Source organism: Vitis riparia, chromosome 10 (genome assembly GCF_004353265.1).
Source record: "Vitis riparia cultivar Riparia Gloire de Montpellier isolate 1030 chromosome 10, EGFV_Vit.rip_1.0, whole genome shotgun sequence".
Taxonomy (NCBI): domain Eukaryota; kingdom Viridiplantae; phylum Streptophyta; class Magnoliopsida; order Vitales; family Vitaceae; genus Vitis; species Vitis riparia.
The window spans coordinates 2,194,585-2,221,142 of NC_048440.1; the positions used below are offsets into that span (position 1 = coordinate 2,194,585).

General features: G+C 24.4%; 1 protein-coding gene and 1 pseudogene across 1 annotated transcript; both read left to right on the forward strand.

The window, feature by feature from the left end:
• Window positions 1-7,191: 7,191 nt before the first annotated feature.
• On the forward strand, window positions 7,192-8,531 carry LOC117923885 (protein STRICTOSIDINE SYNTHASE-LIKE 10-like). The gene is made up of 3 exons (XM_034842380.1): window positions 7,192-7,427; window positions 7,701-7,970; window positions 8,075-8,531. Exons 1-3 carry the CDS (start codon window positions 7,192-7,194, stop codon window positions 8,529-8,531), a joined length of 963 nt encoding a protein of 320 aa, XP_034698271.1.
• Window positions 8,532-15,071: 6,540 nt separating this feature from the next.
• LOC117923886 lies at window positions 15,072-23,914 on the forward strand (annotated as a pseudogene).
• Window positions 23,915-26,558: the final 2,644 nt, after the last annotated feature.

Here is a 26,558-nt window from a genome sequence, read left to right on the forward strand (position 1 = left end):
TTCTTATTATTTTCATATTTTACCGTACAACCTCAAATTAAATACTATCATTATTTGATTAAACCAAAACATCTTTTTTGAAATATTAAAAATTAAATATTAATTAGAGTCCTAATTCTTATGTTATAACAATTATATTTTGATTTTAATTAGGACAACCTATGATTCTCTTCTTATATATAGAAATATGGGTAGCATAACCTTTACTTATAGTACCAAAGAAAAAATTATCGTCTTCTTCAACACCAAGAAGCTTTCACAATTCTTTATCTTCTCTTTTATTTTGATTTCTCTTTTTGAATGTGTTAATTCACATCAAGCCCTAAAATACAACACACTTGAACTTCCTTCGGGGGTATCTGACCCTGAAAGCATTGCCTTTGATTGTAATGGAGATGGTCCTTATATTGGCATCTCGAATGGTAGAATTTTAAAATGGCAAGGTTCGAAACATGGATGGAAGGAGTTTGCAATCACTTCCCCATTCAGGTAAAAACTACTTGTAAATTTTTTATTCATTATGTTTAGTATATATTCACTTATAATTACATATATTTCTTAAAAAGATTTAAAAATATAATAATATATAATTAATTTTTAAATTATGTTGTATATTCATATTAATTGCATGCCATAAAGTATTCTTTTAGTGTTCAATTCAACCTTCTTTGTAATTGTAAGTGTACGTTTTATGTTGGATAAAAATGTATGAAAGTATTTGAAATAATTGAAGTATTTGTTTTTTTGTGCTTGATTAGGATTCCTAAATTTTGTAATGGATCACTCAACCCTGCAATGGAACAAGTATGTGGCAGACCAATGGGTCTTAAATTCAATGAAGCAACATGTGATATTTACATTGCAAATGCCTATTTTGAGCTATTGGTGGTTGGGCAAAATGGTGGAGTTGCCAAACAAGTAGCCATTAGTGCAGAAGGAGTCCCATTTCGATTCACTAATGCTTTGGACATTGATCAAAATACCGGAGTTGTCTATTTTACCGAGATTAGCACCATATTCCAAAGATGGTATGTATCACCATATTCCAAATATGGCCCGCCCTCCTCCCCGCCGTATAAAGCCTTTATGATATTGAATTTTGGATATTCAAACCCCAGCCTTCATTTTCCCATGCCATCCATTCCCACAACATAAAAACAACAAAACATGAATATCATTTACTAACGGGAACTCGCAAAAACATTACATAAATGATGAACATAATAATAATGTTAACAATGAAATATCAATGAAGAACCGTTGTCACAAATTTTACATGAAATTAATAATATTTTAATTACTAAATATAACAAAAAAAATTGAAATCTTTGCTACTATCCATATACATTTTACAAGAAGGTTTAAAATGGAAATTAAATAATTTTAAATGAAACTATGCAGGTTATAATTCTTAAAAGAAAAAAAAAACATTTAAAAAAAATTGAAACGTTCATTGTTAACAACTCAATAATATGACTAAAATTATCAAATTTAAACCAATACAATCTTGGTTGCCTTTTCTACATAAATTCATATTTGTTCATAACTAGTCATAATTTTGTTTGATCGAGCACAAATATAGACTGGAGAAAAGAACATATATATCAATATCATTTGAAAATTTGTACAAAATTTATTGTCTACAAAGTATTTTTATTTTTAATGATAAACAAACATTATGATTATATATATTTAAATTATAAACAAACATTAAGATTCAAATATCTATATTTATTTTTATTACAAATGTTATATATATTATATTAATTTTAAATATCATGTATTTTGTATAATAATTAAATATAAAATAAGTATAAACTTTTAAATAAAATTATCAATGTTTTAAAATAAAAAATACTTATATATGTATCATATATATATATATATATATATCAATTTCTTTAAGAAAACAATCTCAAAATGTCTATTATTATTTCTTATATCATTTTTTAGAATTTTTCTTAACATTTTCATGAGTCTCATTCAATATCCCTTTTACAAATATTTTGTATTAGAATGTCTATCGATATTTTCCAATATATCCATAAAATTAAATTATCGATATATCCTTAAAAACCGATATTTTCATCATTGCCTATTATAAGTCATTAGACACCAAAAGGAAGTATAAAATATAAGATATCATAAAATATCCTACATATGGTTATTAAGAATTCTCATCGTTGAGGACAAGAATAAATAAACAAATATTTTTGGATAAATCCCAAAACCTTTCAAACTCTAATATTACCGATAAGTGTAAATAGTAGCTAGCAATTTTCAAAATCCTCTATGCTAATTGTACTATTCTAGTTGAACCACAAAACAAGTTATGATGGACTTATATCCTTTAAAATAATTTAAGGTCATATTAAGTTGGTCAGAAATAACATGAGATTGGATAAGAGAGTAGATATTATATCATAGCCCATGTTTGGTTGGTGATATGATAGGATAAGTTATCACATCACTTATCTTATTTTATATTCAACCAAACATGTGATATGATAAATGGTGGAATATATTATTCATCCTTTTTTTTATACCCCTTTCACATGAGATATGTTAATCCCATGGTATGATATGAGATATACATATGCCATATATCAAAATTTTATATTTTTATTAATTTTTTATTTTTTATAATAATAATATACTCATTTTACAAAATAAATTTTTTATTATAAATTAAATTTATAATTTTAAAAAAAATTAAAAAATATTTATAAAACAATATTAATATATAGTATATAAATTATTTTTATATATTAAATAACATAATATTAAAAAAAATTATTTGTAAAGTTTAAATATTTTAATCATATTGTTAAATATAACAAAATTGTTATTTTTTAAATAGAAAATATTTGAATGTGATATAATTTTTATTTTAAAATTAAAAATAATATATATTTCATATTATTGTTTATTTATTTCATAAATTAAATATAAATATAATATAATATAACATATCTCATTAGATTTGCTACCTTAAAATATCATATTCATAGGATATGTATACTCAAGGATATCATATCTCATTGAACATCGTATCATAAAATATGCATATCTTATCTAATGATATTTGATATCCTAAGATATACATATTATATCCTATCTGTCAACCAAACGTAGCCTAAGAGATTAAGAAAATATCTTACCATGGGATTAACATATCCCATGTAAAAGGGATTAAAAAAAAGGTGGACAATATATCTCACCATGTATCATATCTCGTGTTTGGTTAAACATAGAATAAGATAAATGATGAAATAATTTATCTCAACCTATCACTAACCAAACATGGGATAGAATATAATATCCCCTCTTTTATCATGTGTCATACTATATCCGACCAAACAAACATAACCTCAAAGATTAAGAAAATATATTTAGTTGTGTTTCCTATACAAAACTCCTTTTTTTTTTAAATCAAATTTAACTAGTATGCTACTTAAGCAAATGATAATTTTCTTAGAGTAATATAGTAATATCTAAGGATCATACTCCATTAATATTTAGGTCTTGTCACTAGTTTTATAGATAATGTTAGTCTTAATTAAATTAGGACCATATTTTCTTAATTAAGTGGGCTTATTTTATTATTTTTACTCTATTAGGTGATTGATTAAATTATGAAATACTTTTATTATCCTAGTTTTATAAGGATATGAAATTATAATTTAATTAGATATTAAAGAATAATTTAAAACCATAGTAAAATCCCTATAAAATAATACTCTTGAAATCATGAAAAATTATTATCTTAATGGGATTATTGATTTATGGATAAATGAATTCATTATTAATTTATCAATAAATTCATAATTTATTAATTTATTCATTATGAATATTTATTCATTTGGAGAACATCATGTTTATAATATATATATATATATATATATATATATATATATATATATATATATATATATATATAAATTACTTAAAATCCAAAAACAATAAATGTGGTCAAAAGTAAATAGATAGAAGCCTAAGACTCTCTCGAACAAGAGATAATTATTAATTGAAAAAGATAGAAGGACTCCCACCATGAAGAGATATGGTGTCAAAACCTAATATCTTAAAAGATAAAAAGGTTTTAAGTATGCAATCTGAATAAATAGTTGAATTGAAAAAAATAGGAATTGTAAAAACTTGCTCAATAATGTATTTTGAATTTTTATTTGTTATTTGTTTTTTATTTATTAATTTTTATTTTTTGTATGGATTTCATTGTTTATTAATGTATATTTTCTTAACACCTTAAGGATTTTAAAAAGAATTATTATTTTATCCAAAAAAAAAAATTTAGACATCAATTTTTTTTAAAGAGCTTTCAAACCGTTATTTTTTTCAACGTAAGTTTTTTAGAATTATATATATAAAAATATTGCTATTTTAAAATTTTAAAATAAAAGATAAGAGATGTATCTAAATAAATACTAAATAATTTGTAAAATATTTTTAAAATTTTGACTAATTATATAGTTGATGTCATATCGCATGAAATTCAAATTATTTTGAGATGAATAAAGAGAATTTATTTTTTAATAAGTAAGATTGCCTTCCTCTTCCCTTTTTTTTCTTTTTTTTTTAACTAAAACACCATTTTTCCCTTTATTTTCAAATTCCTTGAATTTTGATGCATACAGCTAATTTCCTCTCAAGATGGTGAAAATTTATTGGTATCCCATCATAGCCGAAATTTCGGTTTCGGTGGCCGGCGATACGAAAGAGGGGGCGAAATGTTGACAGAAGAAATTTCGCCAAATTTCGATTAAAATCGACGAAAAATGGCTGAAGCGAAAAATCGGCGAAATCTTCACAAAAAAAAAAAAAAATGCCGACCGCTGCAATTTTATGGTGAAATTTCGGTTTGTATCGCCGATTTTTTGGGAAATTTCCCTATATTTCCTACCACTCCAGCCCACGCACAGGATACAAAATCTGTCCATTTTTTTTTTTTTAAAAAAAAAAAAACATAAGATGTTATTTGGTAATCTGATCATGATTTGCAGGCAAAGGTTGTGTTTTTCAGCCTGGCTCAAAAATTGTGGACTTAGGGTTCGTGAAATTTAAATCCAATGGCACAAAAGCAAAGCGACCCCTAGAACAGATCCAGAAAACACAGGGAGCAAAAAAAAAAAGAGCAATTTTTTTGGTTTTCCTTGGGGGTTTTGCATGGATTTTCTCGGAAATCAAACGAGGATGAATTTTCCCGGAAATCAAATGGGGGATGGATTTTTTTGGGAATCAAACGGGGGTTGCAAAAAAAAAAAAAAAAAAGTAATAAATGATTAGATTAGAACCTGCGAGGATTGAGAGTGGAAGAGGAAAGTAGGGCCTTTTTAGAATTCTCTCGTGCGGAGGGCAGCTTCAGCAAAGGGCTTTTGATTTTTTAGATTTAGTAGAGATAAAAAAAAAAAAAATGGAAACAAATAATGACCCTATGCATGTGATGGTCCAAATTGAAGCTGATCCAACCGTCAAAATTGAACCCCAATAGCTATGTGATAATATGTACAAATTATTGATATTTAATGAAATCAAGTCTTTCATTAAACTTGATAATGAGTGTACAATTACAAAATTCACATGACCCACATAATATAATTACATCTAATATAACAAATCATATAATATATATTAAATTCTTCAACAAAATAATTTTAAATTGTCTATTATACTTCTAATTACATTGTTATGAGGTTTTTCTTACATTTCCATGAGTTTTGATTAATTAAAATCAAGTTACCGATATATCCGTGATTATCAATATTTTCATCATCGCCCATCACCACCTCTAATTGGATAAGAATGGTGAAATTCTCCTAAATGAGGAATGAATTCAGAACCAGGGGACCTTTTTTCCCGTTTAAATCCGTCCTCGTTGTCACACCAATTATATTATATTGTATATCCTATATAATTTTATAATTAAAAAATTATATATATTTAAAAACTAAATGTCAATTCTAACTTTTCACATTGAAACTTTTTAAAATGAAATCCTTGTTAAAACTAAAACATTAATGATTTTGTTAGACTTCGTTTTTGCTTAGATACATTTCTTGTTTTTTATTTTTAAAATTAAGATTATTCATAAAAAATATTTAAAAATAAAAACTATAGTGTAAAGTTATGTGATGTCCTAAGAATTACTTTTAAAAATTTTGAAATTTTATATAAAAAAATGTTTTTAATTCCTTAATTTTTTTAATTAACTTGAAAACAATATTAAATTTTGTATGTAATCTCTTAAAAATTCTTATATTTTATATAGATATTAGTATTATTTTTTGTTTTTGAAATAAAAATCAGAACATGTATCAACCAGACATTAATTTTTCTAATTATCATTAGAATATTTTTAACGGATAATGTCATATTTTAATATAACCGAAAAGATAACTTATCTAAATGTTATGAGAAGTCTATAAATCAATATTTTTAAAATAAAAAATCTATATTAATTTAAAAAATCAATATTTATATTTTATAAATAAAAAATGGGAATTTGTCTCTTAATGTTATGGGAATAGGGGAGCTCTCTCCCATTATGCCTCATTTACGTCATGCATTTGCATCCTCGTGACAAATCATACGTTGAATTAGCAAATTGGGATGCTTATATCTCATAAAAGCATTACTTTTATATATATTGCAAATATACCTTTGCAATCCTATCAAAAAGAGATTTCAAACCTTAAAGCTATATTTGGTTGTGAGAGAATATAAAGAGAAAAAAAAAGTGAAAGAAAATAAAAAAAAAATTAAAATTATTAAATTATTTTTATATAATATTTCAAAATAATTTCATTTATTTTAACTTTTTTATATAAAGATTAAATATTTTTAAAATAAAATGATTTTTAATTAATTTTAATTATTATTATTTTTATATTTACCATACAACCTCAAATTAAATACTATCATTATTTGATTATAATTAATATTAAACCAAAACATTTTTTTTTTTGAAATATTAAAAATTAAATATTAATTAGAGTCCTAATTCTAATTAAGTCCTTCCAAATATTAATTAGAGTCCTAATTCTTACGTTATGACAATTATATTTTGATTTTAATTAGAACAATCGATTCTCTTCTTATATATAAATTTATGGGTAGCATAAACTTTTATTTATTGTACCAAAGAAAGAATTGTCCATCATCTTCTTCAACACCATGAAGCTCTCACAATTCTTTATCTTCTCTTTTATTTCGATTTCTCTTTTTGGATGTGTTAATTCACATCAAGCTCTAAAAAACAACACACTTGAACTTCCTTCAGGGGTATCTGGCCCTGAAAGCATTGCTTTCGATTGTAATGGAGATGGTCCTTATACTGGCATCTCGGATGGTAGAATTTTAAAATGGCAAGGTTTGAAACATGGATGGAAGGAGTTTGCAATCACTTCCTCGTTCAGGTAAAAACTACTTGTAAATTTTTTATTCATTATGTTTAGTATATACTCACTTATAATTACATATATTTCTTAAATAGATTTAAAAATATAATAATATATAATTCATTTTTTAATTATGTTGTATATTCATATTATTTGCATGACATAAAGTATTCTTTTAGTGTTCAATTCAACCTTCTTTGTAATTGTAAGTGTACATTTTATGTTGGATAAAAATGTATGAAAGTATTTGAAATAATTGAAGTATTTGCTTTTGTGCTTGATTAGGATTCCTAAATTTTGTGATGGATCAGCCAACCCTGCAATGGAACAAGTATGTGGAAGACCATTGGGTCTTAAATTCAATGAAGCAACATGTGATCTTTACACTGCAGATGCCTATTTTGGACTATTGGTGGTTGGGCGCAATGGTGGAGTTGCCAAACAAGTAGCCATTAGTGCAGAAGGAGTCCCATTTCGATTCACTAATGCTTTGGACATTGATCAAAACACTGGAGTTGTCTATTTTACCGATACTAGCACCATATTCCAAAGATGGTATGTATCATCAATTTACTCATTATATAGATTTTTTTTTTTTTTTAAGTTTGTCCATATAGTTATGATTCTCATTCCCATTTATTAACAATTGAATTTTTTAGGGCTTATGCAATAGCAATGCAAAGTGGGGATAAGACCGGAAGATTACTAAAATATGATCCAAGATCCAAAGAAGTGACGGTGTTGCTAAGAGGTTTATCCTTTTCAAATGGGGTTGCATTAAGCAAAGACAATGATTTTGTTTTAGTTACTGAAACGACTGCCGCTAAAGTCACAAGATATTGGCTCCAAGGTCAAAAATCTCAATTGAGTGACACTTTTACACGACTTGATGGATGTCCGGATAATATTCAAAGAAACATTCATGGAGAATTTTGGGTTGCACAAAATAATTGTGGAAGACTAGAACTAAAAGTTAGACCGATACGACTTAACAAAAAAGGGAAGATTGTGGAAGAATTAAGTGAAGATGTTGGCCCTGTGAGTGAAGTCCAAGAGAAAGACAATGGTTTATGGTTAGGTTCTATGATTTTGTCGTATATAGGTGTGTTAAATTAGAATATTTTTAATTATTATAATATGCACGTGTCTTTTGAAATTTAATTTGATTTTATTGCATTACTTTGTAATTCGTAGTCTTATTTTTTTTTTTATTCACTTATACATTATATAACATACTTTTGTAAAGGTTTGAATAGATTTTCATTTTATAAATGCGACTCGGATGGATTAAGTGATTAACGTGTAGAGTATAGCACCTTTTGTTTTAATATAATATCTAATATGCTTTTATTCTTTGTTTTTAAAAGTTAAGAAATATAATAAAAGCCCCCAAATACGTTTTAACATTTGCAAAATGAAAAAGTATTTAACGTTTCATGTTCTCGTGATTTGTTCTTTAACTTTTATGAACATTTATTCAATAAAAATAAATAGCATTCTTTAACACATATCCATCATCTCTTCCTACATCTCTTTTTTTCTTTTTCTTTTAAAAATATTATTAAATATGATTTTGTTATCAGTATTAATTATACCAGACATGTTTAATATTTATAAGAATTTAAAAATCATTTATTTTTCTTTTAAAAATAATAAAATAAATATTTCAATACCACATGAATGAATCCCCAAATATTTTTTAAAAAAATTTTTCTATAATTAATTTTTTAAATTTTTTTTATTTGGTTAGTCCTAACTTTCTTTAAATTTTCTTTTCTTATTTAGTGCATCAATGAAAATGTGTTTAGATAATGTCACTTTATTTGACCGGAAGGTTACTAAAATATGATCCAAGGACCAAAGAAGTGACGGTGTTGCTAAGAGGCTTATCCTTTTCAAATGGGGTCGCATTAAGCAAAGACAAAGATTTTGTTTTAGTTACTGAAACGACTGCCGCCAAAGTCACAAGATATTGGCTCCAAGGTCAAAAATCTCAATTGAGTGATACTTTTACACAACTTGTTGGATGTCCAGATAATATTCAAAGAAACATTCATGGGGAATTTTGGGTTGCACAAAATAATTGTGGAAGACCAGATCTAAAAGTTAGATCGGTAAAACTTAACAGAGAATGGAAGATCATGGAAGAATTAAGTGAGGATTTTGGCCCTTTGAGGGAAGTCCAAGAGAAAGATAATGATTTATGGTTAGGTTCTGTGATTTTGTCATATATAGGTCTGTTAAATTAGAATATTTTTTAATATTATAATATGTAGGTGTCTTTTGGAATTTAATTTGATTTTATTACTTTGTAATTCCTAGTTTTAATTTTTATTATTCACTTATACATTATATAATATACTTTTATAAAGATTTGAATAAATTTTCATTTTATAAATCGGTGATGGATGGATTGGATTAAGTGATTAACATGTAGAGTATAACACTTTTTGTTTTAATATAATATTGAATATGCTTTTATTTTATTTTTTTTAAATTAAGAAATATAATAAAAGCCCCCAAATACAAAACAACATTTGCAAAATTCAAAAGTATTTAATGTATCATGTTCTCGTGATTTATTGTTAAACTTTTATGAACATTTTGATAATAAAAATTAAAAATAAAGAGCATTCTTAAACACATACCCTTCATCTCTTTTTCTTTTTCTTTTTCTTTTAAAAATATTATTAAATATGATTTTGTTATTAGCATTAAATATACCAAACATGTTTAATGTTTATAAGAATTTAAAATATAATTTAAAAAACATTTATTTTTCTTTTAAAAATAGTAAAATAAATATTGCAGTACCACATGAATGAATCCCCAAATATATATATATATATATATATATATATATATATATATATATATATATATATATATATATATATATTTTATAAAAAAAATTCTATAAATATATATTTTTTTCTTTTTAAAATTTTTTATTTGGTTAGTCCTTACTTTAAATTTTCTTTTCGTATTTAGTGCATCAATGAAAATGTGTTTTGATAATGTCACTTTATTTGAACATCTTTTATTTTTAAAAAATATAAAGGAAAAGAAAAAGGCAAAAGAAAAAACATATTATTCTAAATTATTAAGTTTAAGGAAAAAATTTTAAAATACGGTAAAAAAAAAAATTCTCACATTTTTAAAATCAAAAAATAAAATCAACTATTCAAGTCAATCTAAGTTTTTTCCATCAAACAAATAAGAGTGTTGCTTCTCTAGTTAATATTTAAAAATTAATTTCTTACATAGAAAATAAAACAAAAATGTCTCCTAGAATGATATATTATTCTTGATTTTTTAAACTTTGTGTGCGCAGAGTAAAAACGAAATTAATAACTTAAAATGATTTAATAACTTAATTTAAGTCATTATGTAAATTAAATATATTTGATAAATAATTTAATGATGTGACCTAAAGTCAAACACAGTAATAAATAAAAATAATTAATTTATTCTTAAATTTATATTTTTATTCTATCTTTTTGCCCTTATTTGCCCTCATTATTTCAATAATCTCTTTTGCTATTCTACCATCTCCATTATTACTTGACTTTCTTCACCCTAATTATAATTTATAAAGATAAATATATTGATTTAATGATTTAGAATAAATTTTAAGTAATAAGTATTAAGTTTTATCAAACATCTACTATAATATCTAGAAACATATTGAAATAAAACTTATTACAAGTAGGACTCTTTCTTTTATAATTATGCTAAAAACAAACAATATTTATAAATGATTATTAAAAAAAATAATTTAATTTTAATTCACTATGAGATTTATAAATTCTTTATTAATTAATAAACTTACAACCAAATCATGCTATAAATATAATTCCTTTGAATATAAATTAGAATGATAATTCGTATATTTAAAAAAAAAAATTGAAACAAGGTGCTCTTAAAGTTACATTTTGATTTTGATGATGACCTTGAGTTTTTTTTTTTCTTCCTATTGTAATTGATAATTAAATATATAAGACTATATTTACCTGATGAGATAATATATGATATAATATGTATATTTTAAGATATTATATATCATTAAATAGGAAATACATATCCTAGGATATAATATATTTGTATATTATATATCTAACGAACATGATAGCCCAACATAATATATTCATATGTTATATTATATTTATATTCAATTTGTGAAATGAATAAAAGAATAATATATATATATATATATATTATTTTTCAATGTTTAAATATAAAAATAATATTACATTCCAATATTTTTTATTTAAAAAATGAAATTTCTCTTATATGTAACAATATTTATGATTAAAATATTTAAATTTTGTAAATAATTTTTTTATATTATGTTATTCAATGTATAAAAATAATTTATATATCATAAATTAATATTATTTTATAAATACTTTTTAGTATTTCTTTTTAAAATATAATTTAATTTATAATAACAAATTATTTTGTAAAAATGAGTATATAAAATAATTGATTAAAACAATAAATTCACAATACATGGGATATACATATCTTATATTATATGATTAAGATGTCATATGTAGAAGGAATATAAAAAAGAGAATGGATAATATATTAAACCACTATTCTTATTTTATGTTTAGTTGAAGATAAGACAGGATAAATAACGAAATACATTATACTATTTCATTACTAACCATGTGATAAGATAATATTATATCCTATCTTATGTGATGCCCAACCAATCGAACATGACCTAAGGCTATATTTGGTTAACGGGATATGATAGGATACGATAGAATATATATACTTTAGGATATTATATCCTATTGGTTAATAAGTACATATTTTAAAATATGATTTCTAATAAAATATGATATCATTGATAACAAATGTGACATGTTATATTATATTATGTTTATATATAATTTGTGAAATGAATAAGAAATAATATGAAATATATATTATTTTCATTGTTTAAAATAAAAATTATATCACATTCCAATATTTTCTATTTTAAAATAAAAATAAAAATTTTCTTATATTTAACAATATTCATTATTAAAATATTTAAACTTTATAAATAAAAAAATAATTTATGTTATTTAATATATAAAGATAATTTATGTAACATATATTAATATTATTTTATAAATATTTATTTAGCTTTTCTTTTTTAACCTTAAATTTAATTTATAATTAAAAAATGATTTTAAAAATGAGTATACAATAAATAAAAAATAAAAAATTATGATATATGAAATATCTCATATCTTATTATGAAATTAACATCTCATTCAAAAATTGAAGTTTTCTATTATACTTATCAACACTATTTGAAAAAGAAAGTATGTAATCAATTTATTAAGAATGTAAGTTTGTATGGTTGTGAGAAACTTATTAACAATAAATTTATGAAAAATGAAGACCAACTAGAAGGGTACGAAAATAAGATCCAAGGATCAAAGAGGCCATTGTGGTGCTAGGAGAATTATCATTTTCAAATGGGATCATATTAAACAAATGCAATAGTTTTCTTTTAGTTACTCAAATAACCACCACAAAAGTCACAAGATATTGGCTTTAAGGTAAAAAATCCTAAATTAGTGAAATTCTGCATAATTTATATCATATACGAAAAAACATCTAGATTATATTTGATTCTAAAAATTTTGAAGGAAAATAGAAGATAAACAAAATAAAAAAGAAAAATAAACAAAAAGAAAAAAATGAAGAAAAATAACAAAATAAATTTAAAAACAATAAATCTTTTATTAATATTTGAAAAAAAATCTAGATTATGTGGGTATTTGATAAACCAACTTAATAACTTAAAGTGACTTAATAATTTAATTTATGTCATTAAATAAATTAGATAGGTAAAATAACTTAATAGTATAATTTAAAATTGAAAATAACTTTTAAGTAATAAATAAAAATAATTAATTTATTTTTAAGTCCATATTTTTATTTACCTTTTTATCCCTATTTGTTATAATTAGGATTTTAAAAAAATAAAAATTATAACGTGGAAATTAATTAGAAAATAGAGACATGTTAAATCCACATTTTTATTTACCTTTTTATTTTCATTTGTCTTAATTATTTTCACGATCTTTTTTACTATTTCACGACCTCCATTGTTACTTGTCTTCCTTTGCTTCAATTATAATGTATAATGATAAATACGTTAATTGATAATTTAGAATAAATTTTAAATCAATTTTATCAAATAATTTTAATATTTAAAAGAATAAGTTTTAAGTTAACGATTTAAGTATAATTTATTTTAAAATCAATTTAATTATTAAGTAATAAGTATTAAATTTTACTAAACATTTTAATTTGATTTTACAAAATTTAAAGAAAAATGAAACAGAAACAAAAAGAAAAAAAAGATAAATTTAAGAAAAAATAAATATTTTATTAATATACTTTAGAAAAAACTATTATGATATCATTTATTTTGATTATCTTTTATTAATATTTCATCTAAATCATATTTTTCTAAGCGTTATTCTATAATGCCAAGAAGTCTTTTTCAACTTCACACTTGTAAGTTGTAGCTATCAATAAATGTGACGTGTTCCAAAAAGACCGTATAGACCTGTCAGAATCCTAATAATAATAATAATAATAATAATAATAATAATAATAATAATAATGAACTAGACAGAGCTTCAACATGAAGCGGAATGGCGGTGCATACAAAACGTCAAAATCTTAGGGGCAATTAGGAAAAAATGGAGAAATTTTGGGGCAAACAGAAACGAAACCAGCTTATATAACGAAAGGCCTTTGGCTTCAAGTTCGGCCTCACCAACTTCAGATTTCTCTCTCGTCAGGTCTCTCTTTCTCTACCCATCGATTGAGATCATTTTCTAGGGTTTCTTCGTTGAATTATCAAAATGTATTTCTTGTCTATTATCATACTATTTGTTTTCAGTGTTTGATTTGGGCTTAATTTTACCACTCATTGTGCAATTCCCTTGTTTTTTCTTGTATTTTTAGTTTATTTCTGTTTGGTTGGTGTGAAACCCTGATCTGATTAAAAGAAAACGAGAACTAAACCCGCGCGTGTCAAATACAAATTCTTGAAAAGGTGAAATAATGAAGCATTCCTAGGTTTGTTAGTGAATTATAGAATTTGATTTCTTTGTTGTTGATCACATGTTAGTTGTTTGTGTATAATTTTTCTGTATATATTTTTTTTATATATTTGGGCTTGATTTTATTTTCCCCTTTTTTATTTTTGTTTACTGTTTGGCTGCTTTGAAACCTGAGCTGAAGAAAGGAGAGGAAAAACTGAAACTTTTTGAAAGCCCCAGCCCCCCTCCTCCCCACCCCCACCGCAGCACACCCAGCTCGTAAAAAGCCTTTATGATATTGAGTTTTGGATTTTCAAACCCAAGCCCATTATGAGTTTTTTTTTTTTTTCTTTTCATTTTTAATCACTTTTTGCAAGTTGCATATGGAAACATTGAACAGGGCAAATGAGTTTTTTTCTCAACTGGAACAACAGCTCACATTTTCATTCTGACTCTTTCTCACCTTGTCATTACCATAATTCCCTGGTTGATATTTCAAAATAATTTGCTTAATGTTCCAGGGTTGCTGATAACATTTTTGCTTTTCTAATAAATCAAATGAATGAAATTTTTTCCTCTTTAGAAATATGGGATGGCGGGTGTTTCCAACCGTTTTGTCTGGCCCAATGAGAACTATTGCTGCTGTAGTTGTCACGATTTGCAGCTACCTTCTTTTTTTAAAAAAAAAAATTTGATAGGCAAACAAAAAACCATGTATTGACAAAAAAAAAAAAACACCAAGCATTCTTATTATGTTTTTCTTCTAAATCAATGATTTTCAAGGGAAACAAATATTTCTAGTGTTCATGCTGTGAATGATGAAAATGTGTCTTGCTTGTGAATGGTGAAAATTGAGTTTCATTTTCTTTAATTTTCTGGGGGGTTAAAAGGAGCGTTATGAACGGTTGATTACTAGGAAAATCTTGGAAAGAAAAGATATTATGCTTTTTATGGGCTTTTCATCATGGAGGGAGTTGAAAATATCTCCAACTGGCGTGGTTGTTGAAGTTTCAAATTTCAGTGTTTGGATATGAATCACTTTCACTTCTGTCTTTCTTGAAGAGAAGAGAAATTAGAGAACCTCGTTCTTGTGTTGTCATAAAAATGGGTCCCTTTCAGTCTCCCTCATCAAACTTTTTAGACAAGTATTCTTGGATTTTCATTCTCTCTTTTTGCTTGTTGATGACACCTCCCCTTCCCCCTCTCTCTTTGCTCTTTTTATCTATTATAGCAGTTTTGAGGATGTTTTCCCCTATTTGAGGCTTTTATGGAGCAATTTTTTCAGCCATCTGATTATTTCTGGCTCATAAATCATAATATTATTTCCTAAGATTATCATCAGCAACTCAGTTCCTGCTGTCAATCACAGCTAGTTAGTGTTTAGTTCCTGAAATCAAAAACCTTTTGTTTCATCAAAGTTTTTGAAAAAAATTGTAGTACATTTAGGAAGAACAAAAGTTTAAATCAACATATTTTTTATTTATCTTACTCGGTGAAGACAACTGCTTGTTTATTTTCTGTTCAGTTTTTTTTATCTGTTTAATAGTTTTTCTTGAGGAATGTTATTAAATTTAAACTTTTTTGTCTTTTTTTTTTTTTTCAATTTATTATTCCAATTCTAAGTGATTAGAGTCTGATCCGCGCTACTTGATTTAGAGATTTTGTTTATGGTATATTACTTTCATATATTGTTTCATTATTCAATTTGTGTCCTTCATCTTACAAATTATCCTACTCATCTAAGTATCTTATCCAATTGTGCAACATTATACCATTAATTATAAATATTAGTATATTCAAAACTAATATTTTTATTAGCTACTTTAATTCATTACTCTTGAAATTCACTGGGGCTGTGGCCTCATATCTCACTTTTCACCATGCTAATATAGGGTCCTATGGTGTCTCTGTTAATATTATGTATTAGTTTTGACAGATCCATCACAAAGTGTCCTTGGGTACTTACGTTTTCTCCAGGAGGTATTTATTTATTCTCAACTGTTGGGAAAATTAGCATTAGCTATAACATAGCTATTTAGTGTCTTCCAAGTGTGAAGCAAAAGCAAATTCTAAAGACAGTTGGGGAAGTGCATGCAGGCTTTCATATAGCATAGAGAATGAGCTACTTATGGTCCTGATAATTAGTTCATAAACCTTTCTGTTTACAGGTGTGGAGAATTGTTTGACCATTAATGGGTTCCACCAAATCTAGTGGTGTCTAATCTTCGGTGAATGTTCCATTAATCATCTCTGCTCTTTCTTCCATGTTATCTTTTTCTTCTTTGCCTCTTTCTTTAGCCTTGTTTAATTTGTTGCATCTCAACTATTTGAGTTGGCAATATGAAACCTAGGCATGAGCTTGGGTTAAACCTGAATTAGTTTTAGGTCATCTTAGTTCCATGGAAGTGTTGGAAGTTGTTTTCGTTTGGATGGTTTTGGATAATGTTCAAAGCTTGATTAAAACACGACTTGGTTTGTAATTGAGGCAAAGATTTTACCATTGTTGGAAAGCTTGGTTCATACAAAATCTTTGGGTATCCATAATCTCTTGGTTGAAGGGAATTTAGCTATCGTCAGTGTATACAAAACGTCAAAATCTTAGGGGCAATTAGGAAAAAGTAGAGAAATTTTGGGCAAAGAGAAACGAAACCAGCATATATAAGGAAAGGCCTTTGGCTTCGAGGGCGGCCACTCCAACTTCAGATTTCTCTCTCCTCAGGTCTCTCTCTCTATCTTCTCTACCCATCGATTGAGATCATTTTCTAGGGTTTCTTCGTTTAATTATCAAAATGTATTTCTTGTCTATTATCATACTATTTGTTTTCAGTATTTAATTTGGGTTTAATTTTACCACTCATTGTGCAATTCCTTTGTTTTTTCTTGTATTTTTCGTTTATTTTCTGTTTGGTTGGTTTGAAACTCTGATCTGATTAAAAGAAAACGAGAACTAAACCTGCGCGTGGCAAATACAAATTCTTGAATATCCCTTTTACAAATATTTTGCATCAGAATATTTATATTTTCCAATATATCCATAAAATTAAATTATCAATATATCCTTAAAAACTGATATTTTCATCATGGCCTATTATGAGTCATTAGACACAAAAGGAAGTGTAAAATATAAGATATCATAAGATATCCTACATATGGTTATTAAGAATTCTCATTGTTGAGGACAAGAATAAATGAACAAATATTTTTGGATAAATCCCAAAACCTTTCAAACTCTAATATTATATAAGTGTAAATAGTAGCTAGCAATTTTCAAAATCCTATATGTTAATTGTACTATTCTAATTGAACCACAAAACAAGTTATGATGGACTTATATCCTTTAAAATAATTTAAGGTTATATTAAGTTGGTCAGATATAACATGAGATTAGATAAGAGAGTAGATATTATATCATAACCCATGTTTGGTTGGTGATATGATAGGATAAGTTATCACATCACTTATCTTATTTTATGTTCAACCAAATATGTGATATGATAAGTGGTGGGATATATTATTCATACTTTTTTTTTACCTTTTTCACATGAGATATGTTAATCCCATGGTATGATATGAGATATACATATGCCATATATCAAAATTTTATTTATTTATTTATTTATTTATAATGATAATATACTCATTTTACAAAATAATTTTTTTATTATAAATTTAATTTATGATTTAAAAAGAAAAACTAAAAAAATATTTATAAAATAATATTAATATATAGTATATAAATTATTTTTATATATTAAATAACATAATATTTAAAAAATTATTTGTAAAGTTTAAATATTTTAATCATGAATATTGTTAAATATAACAAAATTGTTATTTTTTTAATAAAAAAATATTTGAATGTGATGTAATTTTTATTTTAAACATTAAAAATAATATATGTTTCATATTATTGTTTATTTATTTCACAAATTAAATAAATATAATATAATATAACATATCTTATTAGATTTGCTACCTTAAAATATCATATTCATAGGATATGTATATTCAAAGATATCATATCTCATTGAACATCGTATCATAAGATATGCATATCCTATCTAATGATATATGATATCTTAAGATATACATATTATATCCTATCATATACTGTCAACCAAACGTAGTGTAAGAGATTAAAAAAATATCTTACCATGGGATTAGCATATTCCATGTAAAAGGGATTAAAAAAAAGGTGGACAATATATCTCACCATGTATCATATTTCGTGTTTGGTTAAACATAGAATAAGATAAATGATGAAATAACTTATCTCAACCTATCACCAACCAACCATATATCCCTTCTTTTATCATGTGTCATACTATATTTGACCAACCAAACATAACCTCAAATATTAAGAAAATATCTTTAGTTGTGTTTCCTATACTAAACTCTTTTTTTTTTTTTAATCAAATTTAACTAGTCCGCTACTTAAGCAAATGATAATTTTCTTAGAGTAATATAGTAAAATCTAAGGATCATACTCCATTAATATTTAGGTCTTGTCACTAGTTTTATAGATAATGTTAGTCTTAATTAAATTAGGACCATATTTTCTTAATTAAGTGAGCTTATTTTATTATTTTTACTCTATTTGATGATTGATTAAATTATGAAATACTTTTATTATCCTAGTTTTATTAGGATATGAAATTATAATTTAATTAGATATTAAAGAATAATTTAAAACCATAGTAAAATCCCTATAAAATAATACTCTTGAAATCGTGAAAAATTATTATCTTAGTGGGATTATTGATTTATGGATAAATGAATTCATTATTAATTTATCAACAAATTCATAATTTATTAATTTATTCATTATGAATATTTATTCATTTGGAGAACATCATGTTTATAGTATATATATAAATGACTTGAAATCCAAAAACAATAAATATGGTCAAAAGTAAATAGATAGAAGCCTAAGACTCTCTAAAACAAGAGATAATTATTAATTGAAGAAGATAAAAGGACACCCACAATGAAGAGATGTGGTGTCAAAACCTAATGTCTTAAAAGATAAAAAAGTTTTAAGTATGCGATCTGAATGAATAGTTGAATTGAAAAAACTAGGAATTGTAAAAACTTGCTCAATATTGTATTTTGAATTTTTGTTTGTTATTTGGTTATTTATTTATTTATTTATTTTTGTATGGATTTCATTGTTTATTAATGTATATTTTCTTAACACCTTAAGGATTTTAAAAAGAATTATTATTTTATCCAAAAAAAAAATTTAGACATCAATTTTTTTTAAAGAGCTTTCAAACCATTATTTTTTTCAACGTAAGTTTTTTAGAATTCTATATATAAAAATATTGCTATTTTAAAATTTTAAAATAAAAGATAAGAGATGTATCTAAATAAATACTAAATAATTTGTAAAATATTTTTAAAATTTTGACTAATTATATAGTTGATGTCACATCGCATGAAATTCAAATTATTTTGAGATGAATAAAGAGAATTTAATCTTTAATAAGTAAGATTGCCTTCCTCTTCCTTTTTTTTTTTTCTAACTAAAACATCATTTTCCCCTTTATTTTCAAATTCCTTGAATTTTGATGCATACCGCTAATCTCCTCTCAAGATGGTGAAAATTTATTGGTATCCCATCACCATAGATGAAAGTTTCTATTTTTTTTCGCCAAAATTTCGGGTTTCGGTGGCCAATGATACGAAAGAGGGGGGGTGAAATGTCGACAGAAGAAATTTGGCCAAATTTCGGTTAAAATCGGCAAAAAAATCGTTGGCTATAGGCGAAAAATCAGCGAAATCTTCAAAAAAATGTCGACCGCTGCAATTTTATCAGCGAAATTTCGGTTTGTATCGCTGGTTTTTTTGGGAAATTTCTCGATATTTCCTACCAGTCTAGCCCGCACACAGGATACAAAATTTGTCCAATTTTTTTTTTTTTTTTTTTAAAACATAAGATGTTATTTGGTAATCTAATCATGATTTGCAAGCAAAGGTTGTGTTTTTCAGCCTGGCTCAAAAATTGTGGATTTAGGGTTCGTGAAATTTAAATCCAATGGCACAAAAGCAAAGCGACCCCTAGAACAGATCCAGAAAACACAGGAAGCGCTAAAAAAAAAAAAACCATTTTTTTGGATTTCCTTGGGGGTTTTGAATGGATTTTCTCTGAAATCAAACGAGGACGAATTTTCCCGGAAATCGAATGGGGGATGGATTTTCTTGGGAATCAAATGGGGGTTGCAAAAAATAAGAAGAAAAAGTAACAAATGATTAGATTAGAACCTGCGAGGATTGAGAGTGGAAGAGGAAAGTAGGGCCATTTTTTTTTTTTTTTTTAGATTTAGTAGAGATAAAAAAAATGGAAACAAATCATGACTCTTATGCATCTGATGGTCCAAATTGAAGCTGATCCAACGATCAAAATTGAACCCTAACGACTATGTGATAATATGTACAAATTATTAATATTTAATGAAATTAAGTCTTTCATGAAACTTGATAATGAGTGTACAATTGCAAAATTCTCATTTCTTATTGACCCACATAATATAATTACATCTAATATCGTAAATCATATAATATATATATCAAATTCTTCAACAAAACAAATTTAAATTGTCTATTATACTTCTAATTATATTGTTACTAGGTCTTTCTTACAATTTTATGAGTTTTGATTAATTTTTTGCCTATCAAAATTTTTTTCCAAAATATCCGTCGATATTTCTCAGATATATCCGTGATTACCGATATTTTCATCAATGCCCATCACCACCTCTAATCGGATAAGAATGGTGAAATTCCCCTAAATAAGGAATGAATTCAGACCAGGGACCCTTTTTCCCGCTTAAACCCGTCCTCGTTGTCACACCAATTATATTATATTGTATATCCTATATAATTTTATAATTAAAAAATTATATATATTTAAAAACTAAATGTCAATTCTAACTTTTTAAAATGAAATCCTTATTAAAACTCAAACATTAATGATTTTGTTAGACTTCGTTTTTGTTTAGATATATTTCTTGTTTTTTATTTTTAAAATTAATATTTTTCATAAAAAATATTTAAAAATAAAAACTATAGTGTAAATTTATGTGATGTCTTAAGAATTACTTTTAAAATTTTTGAAATTTTATATAAAAAAATGTTTTTAATTCCTCAATTTTTTTAATTAACTTGAAAACAATATTAAATTTTGTTTGTAATCTTTTAGAAATTCTTGTATTTTATATAGATATTAGTATTATTTTTTGTTTTTGAAAATAAAAATCAGAAAATGTATCTAACCAGACATTAATTTTGCTAATTATCATTAAAATATTTTTTACGATAATGTCATATTTTAATATAACTGAAAAGATAACTTATCTAACTGTAATGAGAAGTCTATAAATCAATATTTTTAAAATAAAAAATCTATATTAATTTAAAAAAATCAATATTTATATTTTATAAATAAAAAATGGGAATTTGTCTCGGAGCCCTCTCCAATTATGCCTCATTTACATCCTTCCATTTGCATCCTCGTGGCAAATCATACGTTGAATTAGCAAATTGGGATGCTTATATCTCATAAAAGCATTTCTTTTTATATATATTGCAAATATACCTTTGCAATCCTATCAAAAATAGATTTAAAACCTTAAAGCTATATTTGGTTGTGAGAGAAAAAAAAAAAGTGAAAGAAAAAAAAAATTAAAATTATTACATTATTTTTATATAATATTTCAAAATAATTTCATTTATTTTAACTTTTTTATATAAAGATTAAATAATTTTAAAATAAAACGATTTTTAATTAATTTTAATTATTATTATTTTCATATTTTACCGTACAACCTCAAATTAAATACTATCATTATTTGATTATAATTAATATTAAATCAAAATATTTTTTTTGAAATATTAAAAATTAAATATTAATTAGAGTCCTAATTCTAATTAGAGTCCTTCCAAATATTAATTAGAGTCTTAATTCTTATGTTATGACAATTATATTTTGATTTTAATTAGAACAACCGATTCTCTTCTTATATATAAATTTATGGGTAGCATAAACTTTTACTTATTGTACCAAAGAAAGAATTGTCCATCATCTTCTTCAACACCATGAAACTCTCACAATTCTTTATCTTCTCTTTTATTTCAATCTCTTTTTTGATATGTTAATTCACATCAAGCCCTAAAATACAACACACTTGAGCTTCCTTCAGGGGTATCTGGCCCTGAAAGCATTGCCTTCGATTGTAATGGAGATGGTCCTTATACTGGCATCTCGGATGGTAGAATTTTAAAATGGTAAGGTTCGAAACATGGATGGAAGGAGTTTGCAATCACTTCCCTGTTCAGGTAAAAACTACTTGTAAATTTTTTATTCATTATGTTTAGTATATATTCACTTATAATACATATATTTCTTAAATAGATTTAAAAATATAATAATGTATAATTAATTCTTTAATTATGTTGTATATTCATATTAATTGCATGACATAAAGTATTCTTTTAGTGTTCAATTCAACCTTCTTTGTAATTGTAAGTGTACATTTTATGTTGGATAAAAATGTATGAAAGTATTTGAAATAATTGAAGTATTTGCTTTTGTGCTTGATTAGGATTCCTAAATTTTGTGATGGATCAGCCAACCCTGCAATGGAACAAGTATGTGGAAGACCATTGGGTCTTAAATTCAATGAAGCAACATGTGATCTTTACATTGCATATGCCTATTTTGGGCTATTGGTGGTTGGGCAAAATGGTGGAGTTGCCAAACAAGTAGCCATTGGTGCAGAAGGAGTCCCATTTCAATTCACTAATTCTTTGGACATTGATAAAAACATTGGAGTTGTCTATTTTACCGATACTAGCACCATATTCCAAAGAAGTGACGGTGTTGCTAAGAGGCTTATCCTTTTCAAACGGGGTTGTATTAAGCAAAGACAATGATTTTGTTTTAGTTACTGAAACGACTGCCGCCAAAGTCACAAGATATTGGCTCCAAGGTCAAAAATCTCAATTGAGTGACACTTTTACACAACTTGTTGGGTGTCCGGTTAATATTCAAAGAAACATTCATGGGGAATTTTGGGTTGCACAAAATAATTGTGGAAGACTAGAAGTAAAAGTTAGACTGGTAAGACTTAATAAAGAAGGGAAGATCGTTGAAGAATTAAGTGTGGATGGTGGCCCTTTGAGTGAAGTCCAAGAGAAAAATAATAGTTTATGGTTAGATTCTGTGATTTTGTCATATATAGGTGTGTTAAATTAGAATATTTTTTAATATTATAATATGTAGGTGTCTTTTGGAATTTAATTTGATTTTATTGCGTTACTTTGTAATTTGTAGTTTTAATTTTTATTATTCACTTATACATTATATAATATACTTTTATAAAGATTTGAATAGATTTTGATTTTATAAATGGGTGACAGATGGATAACATGTAGAGTATAGTACCTTAGTATGCTTTTATTTTTTGTTTTTAAAAATTAAGAAATATAATAATGTTTTAAAAAATTAAGAAATATAATAAAAGCCCCCAAATACGTTCTAACATTTGCAAAATTCAAAGGTATTTAATATCTCATGTTCTCGTGATTTGTTCTTTAACTTTTATGAACATTTTGATAATAAAAATTAAAAATAAAGAGCATTCTTAAACACATACCCATCATCGCTTCCTACATCTATCTCTTTTTCTTTTTCTTTTAAAAATATTATTAAATATGATTTTATTATTAGCATTAATTATATCAAATATGGTTAATATTTATAAGAATTTAAAATATAATTTGAAAATAATTTATTTTTATTTTAAAAATAGTAAAATAAATATTGCAATACCACATGAATGAATCCCTTTTTCTTTTAAAATTTTTCTATATATATATATATATATATATATATATATATATATATATATATATATATATATTTAAATTTTTTTATTTGGTTAGTCCTAACTTTCTTTAAATTTTCTTTTCGTATTTAGTGCATCAATGAAAATGTGTTTAGATAATGTCACTTTATTTGGACAATTTTTCTCATTAGGCCAATTTTTTTTTTTTTAAATATAAAGGAAAAGAAAAAGGTAAAAGAAAAAACATATTCTTCTAAATGATTAAGTTTAAGGAAAAAAAAAAGTATTAAGGTCAAAATTTAAAAATAAGTTAAAAAAAAAGTTTTCACATTTTTAAAATAAAAAAATAAAATCAACTATTCATGTCAATCTTAGTATTTTCCATCAAACAAATAAGTGTTGCTTCTCTAAATAATATTTAAAATTTAATTTCTTACATAGAAAATAAAACAAAAATACCTTCTAGAATAATATATTATTCTTAATTTTCTAAACTTTATGTGCAAATAAACTTAATAACTTAATTAAGTCCTTATGTAAATTAAGTATTTTTGGTAAATAATTTAATAATGTGATTTAAAGTCAAACACAACTTTAAGTAATAAATAAAAATAATAAATTTAAAAGTTCTTAAATTCACGTTTTCATTTTATCATTTCACCCTTATTTGCCCTAATTACTTCAATAATCTCTTTACTACTCTACAATCTCCGTTATTACTTGACTCCCTTTACCCTAATTATAATTTATAAAGATAAATATGTCAATTTGATGAATTTCAAGAAATTTTAAATTAATTTTATCCAAAGACTTTAATACTTAAAGTATTAATTAAATAACAAGTTTTAAATCGATAATTTAAGTATAATTTTACTTAAAATCAACTTAAATCAAGTATTAAGTTTTATCAAACATCTACTATAATTTCTAAAACATATTAAAATAAAACTTATTACAAGTAGGACTCTTTCTTTTAGAATTATGCTAAAAACAAACAATATTTATAAATGATTATTAAAAAATAATTTAATTTTAATTCACTATGAGATTTTTAAATTCTTTATTAATTAATAAACTTACAACCAAATCATGCTATAAATATAATTCCTTTGAATACAAATTAGAATGATAATTCGTATATATTAAAAAAAAATATTGAAACAAGGTGCTATTATAGTTACATTTTGATTTTGATTTTGATGATGACCTTGAGCTTTTTTTGTCTCTGTGAGTGATAATTAAATATATAAAGCTACGTTTAGTTAGCAGGATAAGATATAATGGAATATGTATATCTTAATATATTATATATGATTAAATACGAAATATATATCCTAAGATATGATATCCAATTGGATATGATATCTTTGTATATTATATATAATGGACATGATAGCCCAACATAATATATTCATATGTTATTATGTTATATTATGTTTATATTCAATTTTTCAAATGACTAAAAGAATAATATAAATATATATTATTTCTCAATGTTTAAAAAAAAAAATCACATTCAATATTTTTTATTTAAAAAATGAAATTTCTCTTATATGTAACAATATTTATAATTAAAATATTTAAATTTTATAAATAATTTTTTTATATTATGTTATTCAATATATAAAAATAATTTATATATCATATATTAATAATATTTTATAATATATTTTATAAATATTATTTTTAGTGTTTCTTTTTTAAACATAATTTAATTTATAATAAAAAATATTTTGTAAAAATAAGTATATAAAAAAAATTGATTAAAAAAATAAATTTATAATACATTGGATATGTATATCTCATATCATATGATTAAGATGTCACATGTAGAAGGAATATAAAAAGGAGAATGAATAATATATTAAACCACTTATCTTATTTTATGTTTAGTTGAAGATAGGATTAGGATACGATAAATAATGAAATACATTCTACTATTTCATTACTAATAATATAATAAGATAATATTATATCTTATCTCATACGATGTCCAACCAATCGAACATGACCTAAGACTATATTTGATTAGTGGGATATGATAGGATTTATATATATATATATATATATATATATATATATATATATATATTAGGATATTATATCCTATTGGTTAATAAATACATATCTTAAAATATGATTTCAAATTAAATATGATATTTTTGAATATACATATCCAATGAACATAATATTTTAAGATAACATATCAAATGCAATATATTATATTATAT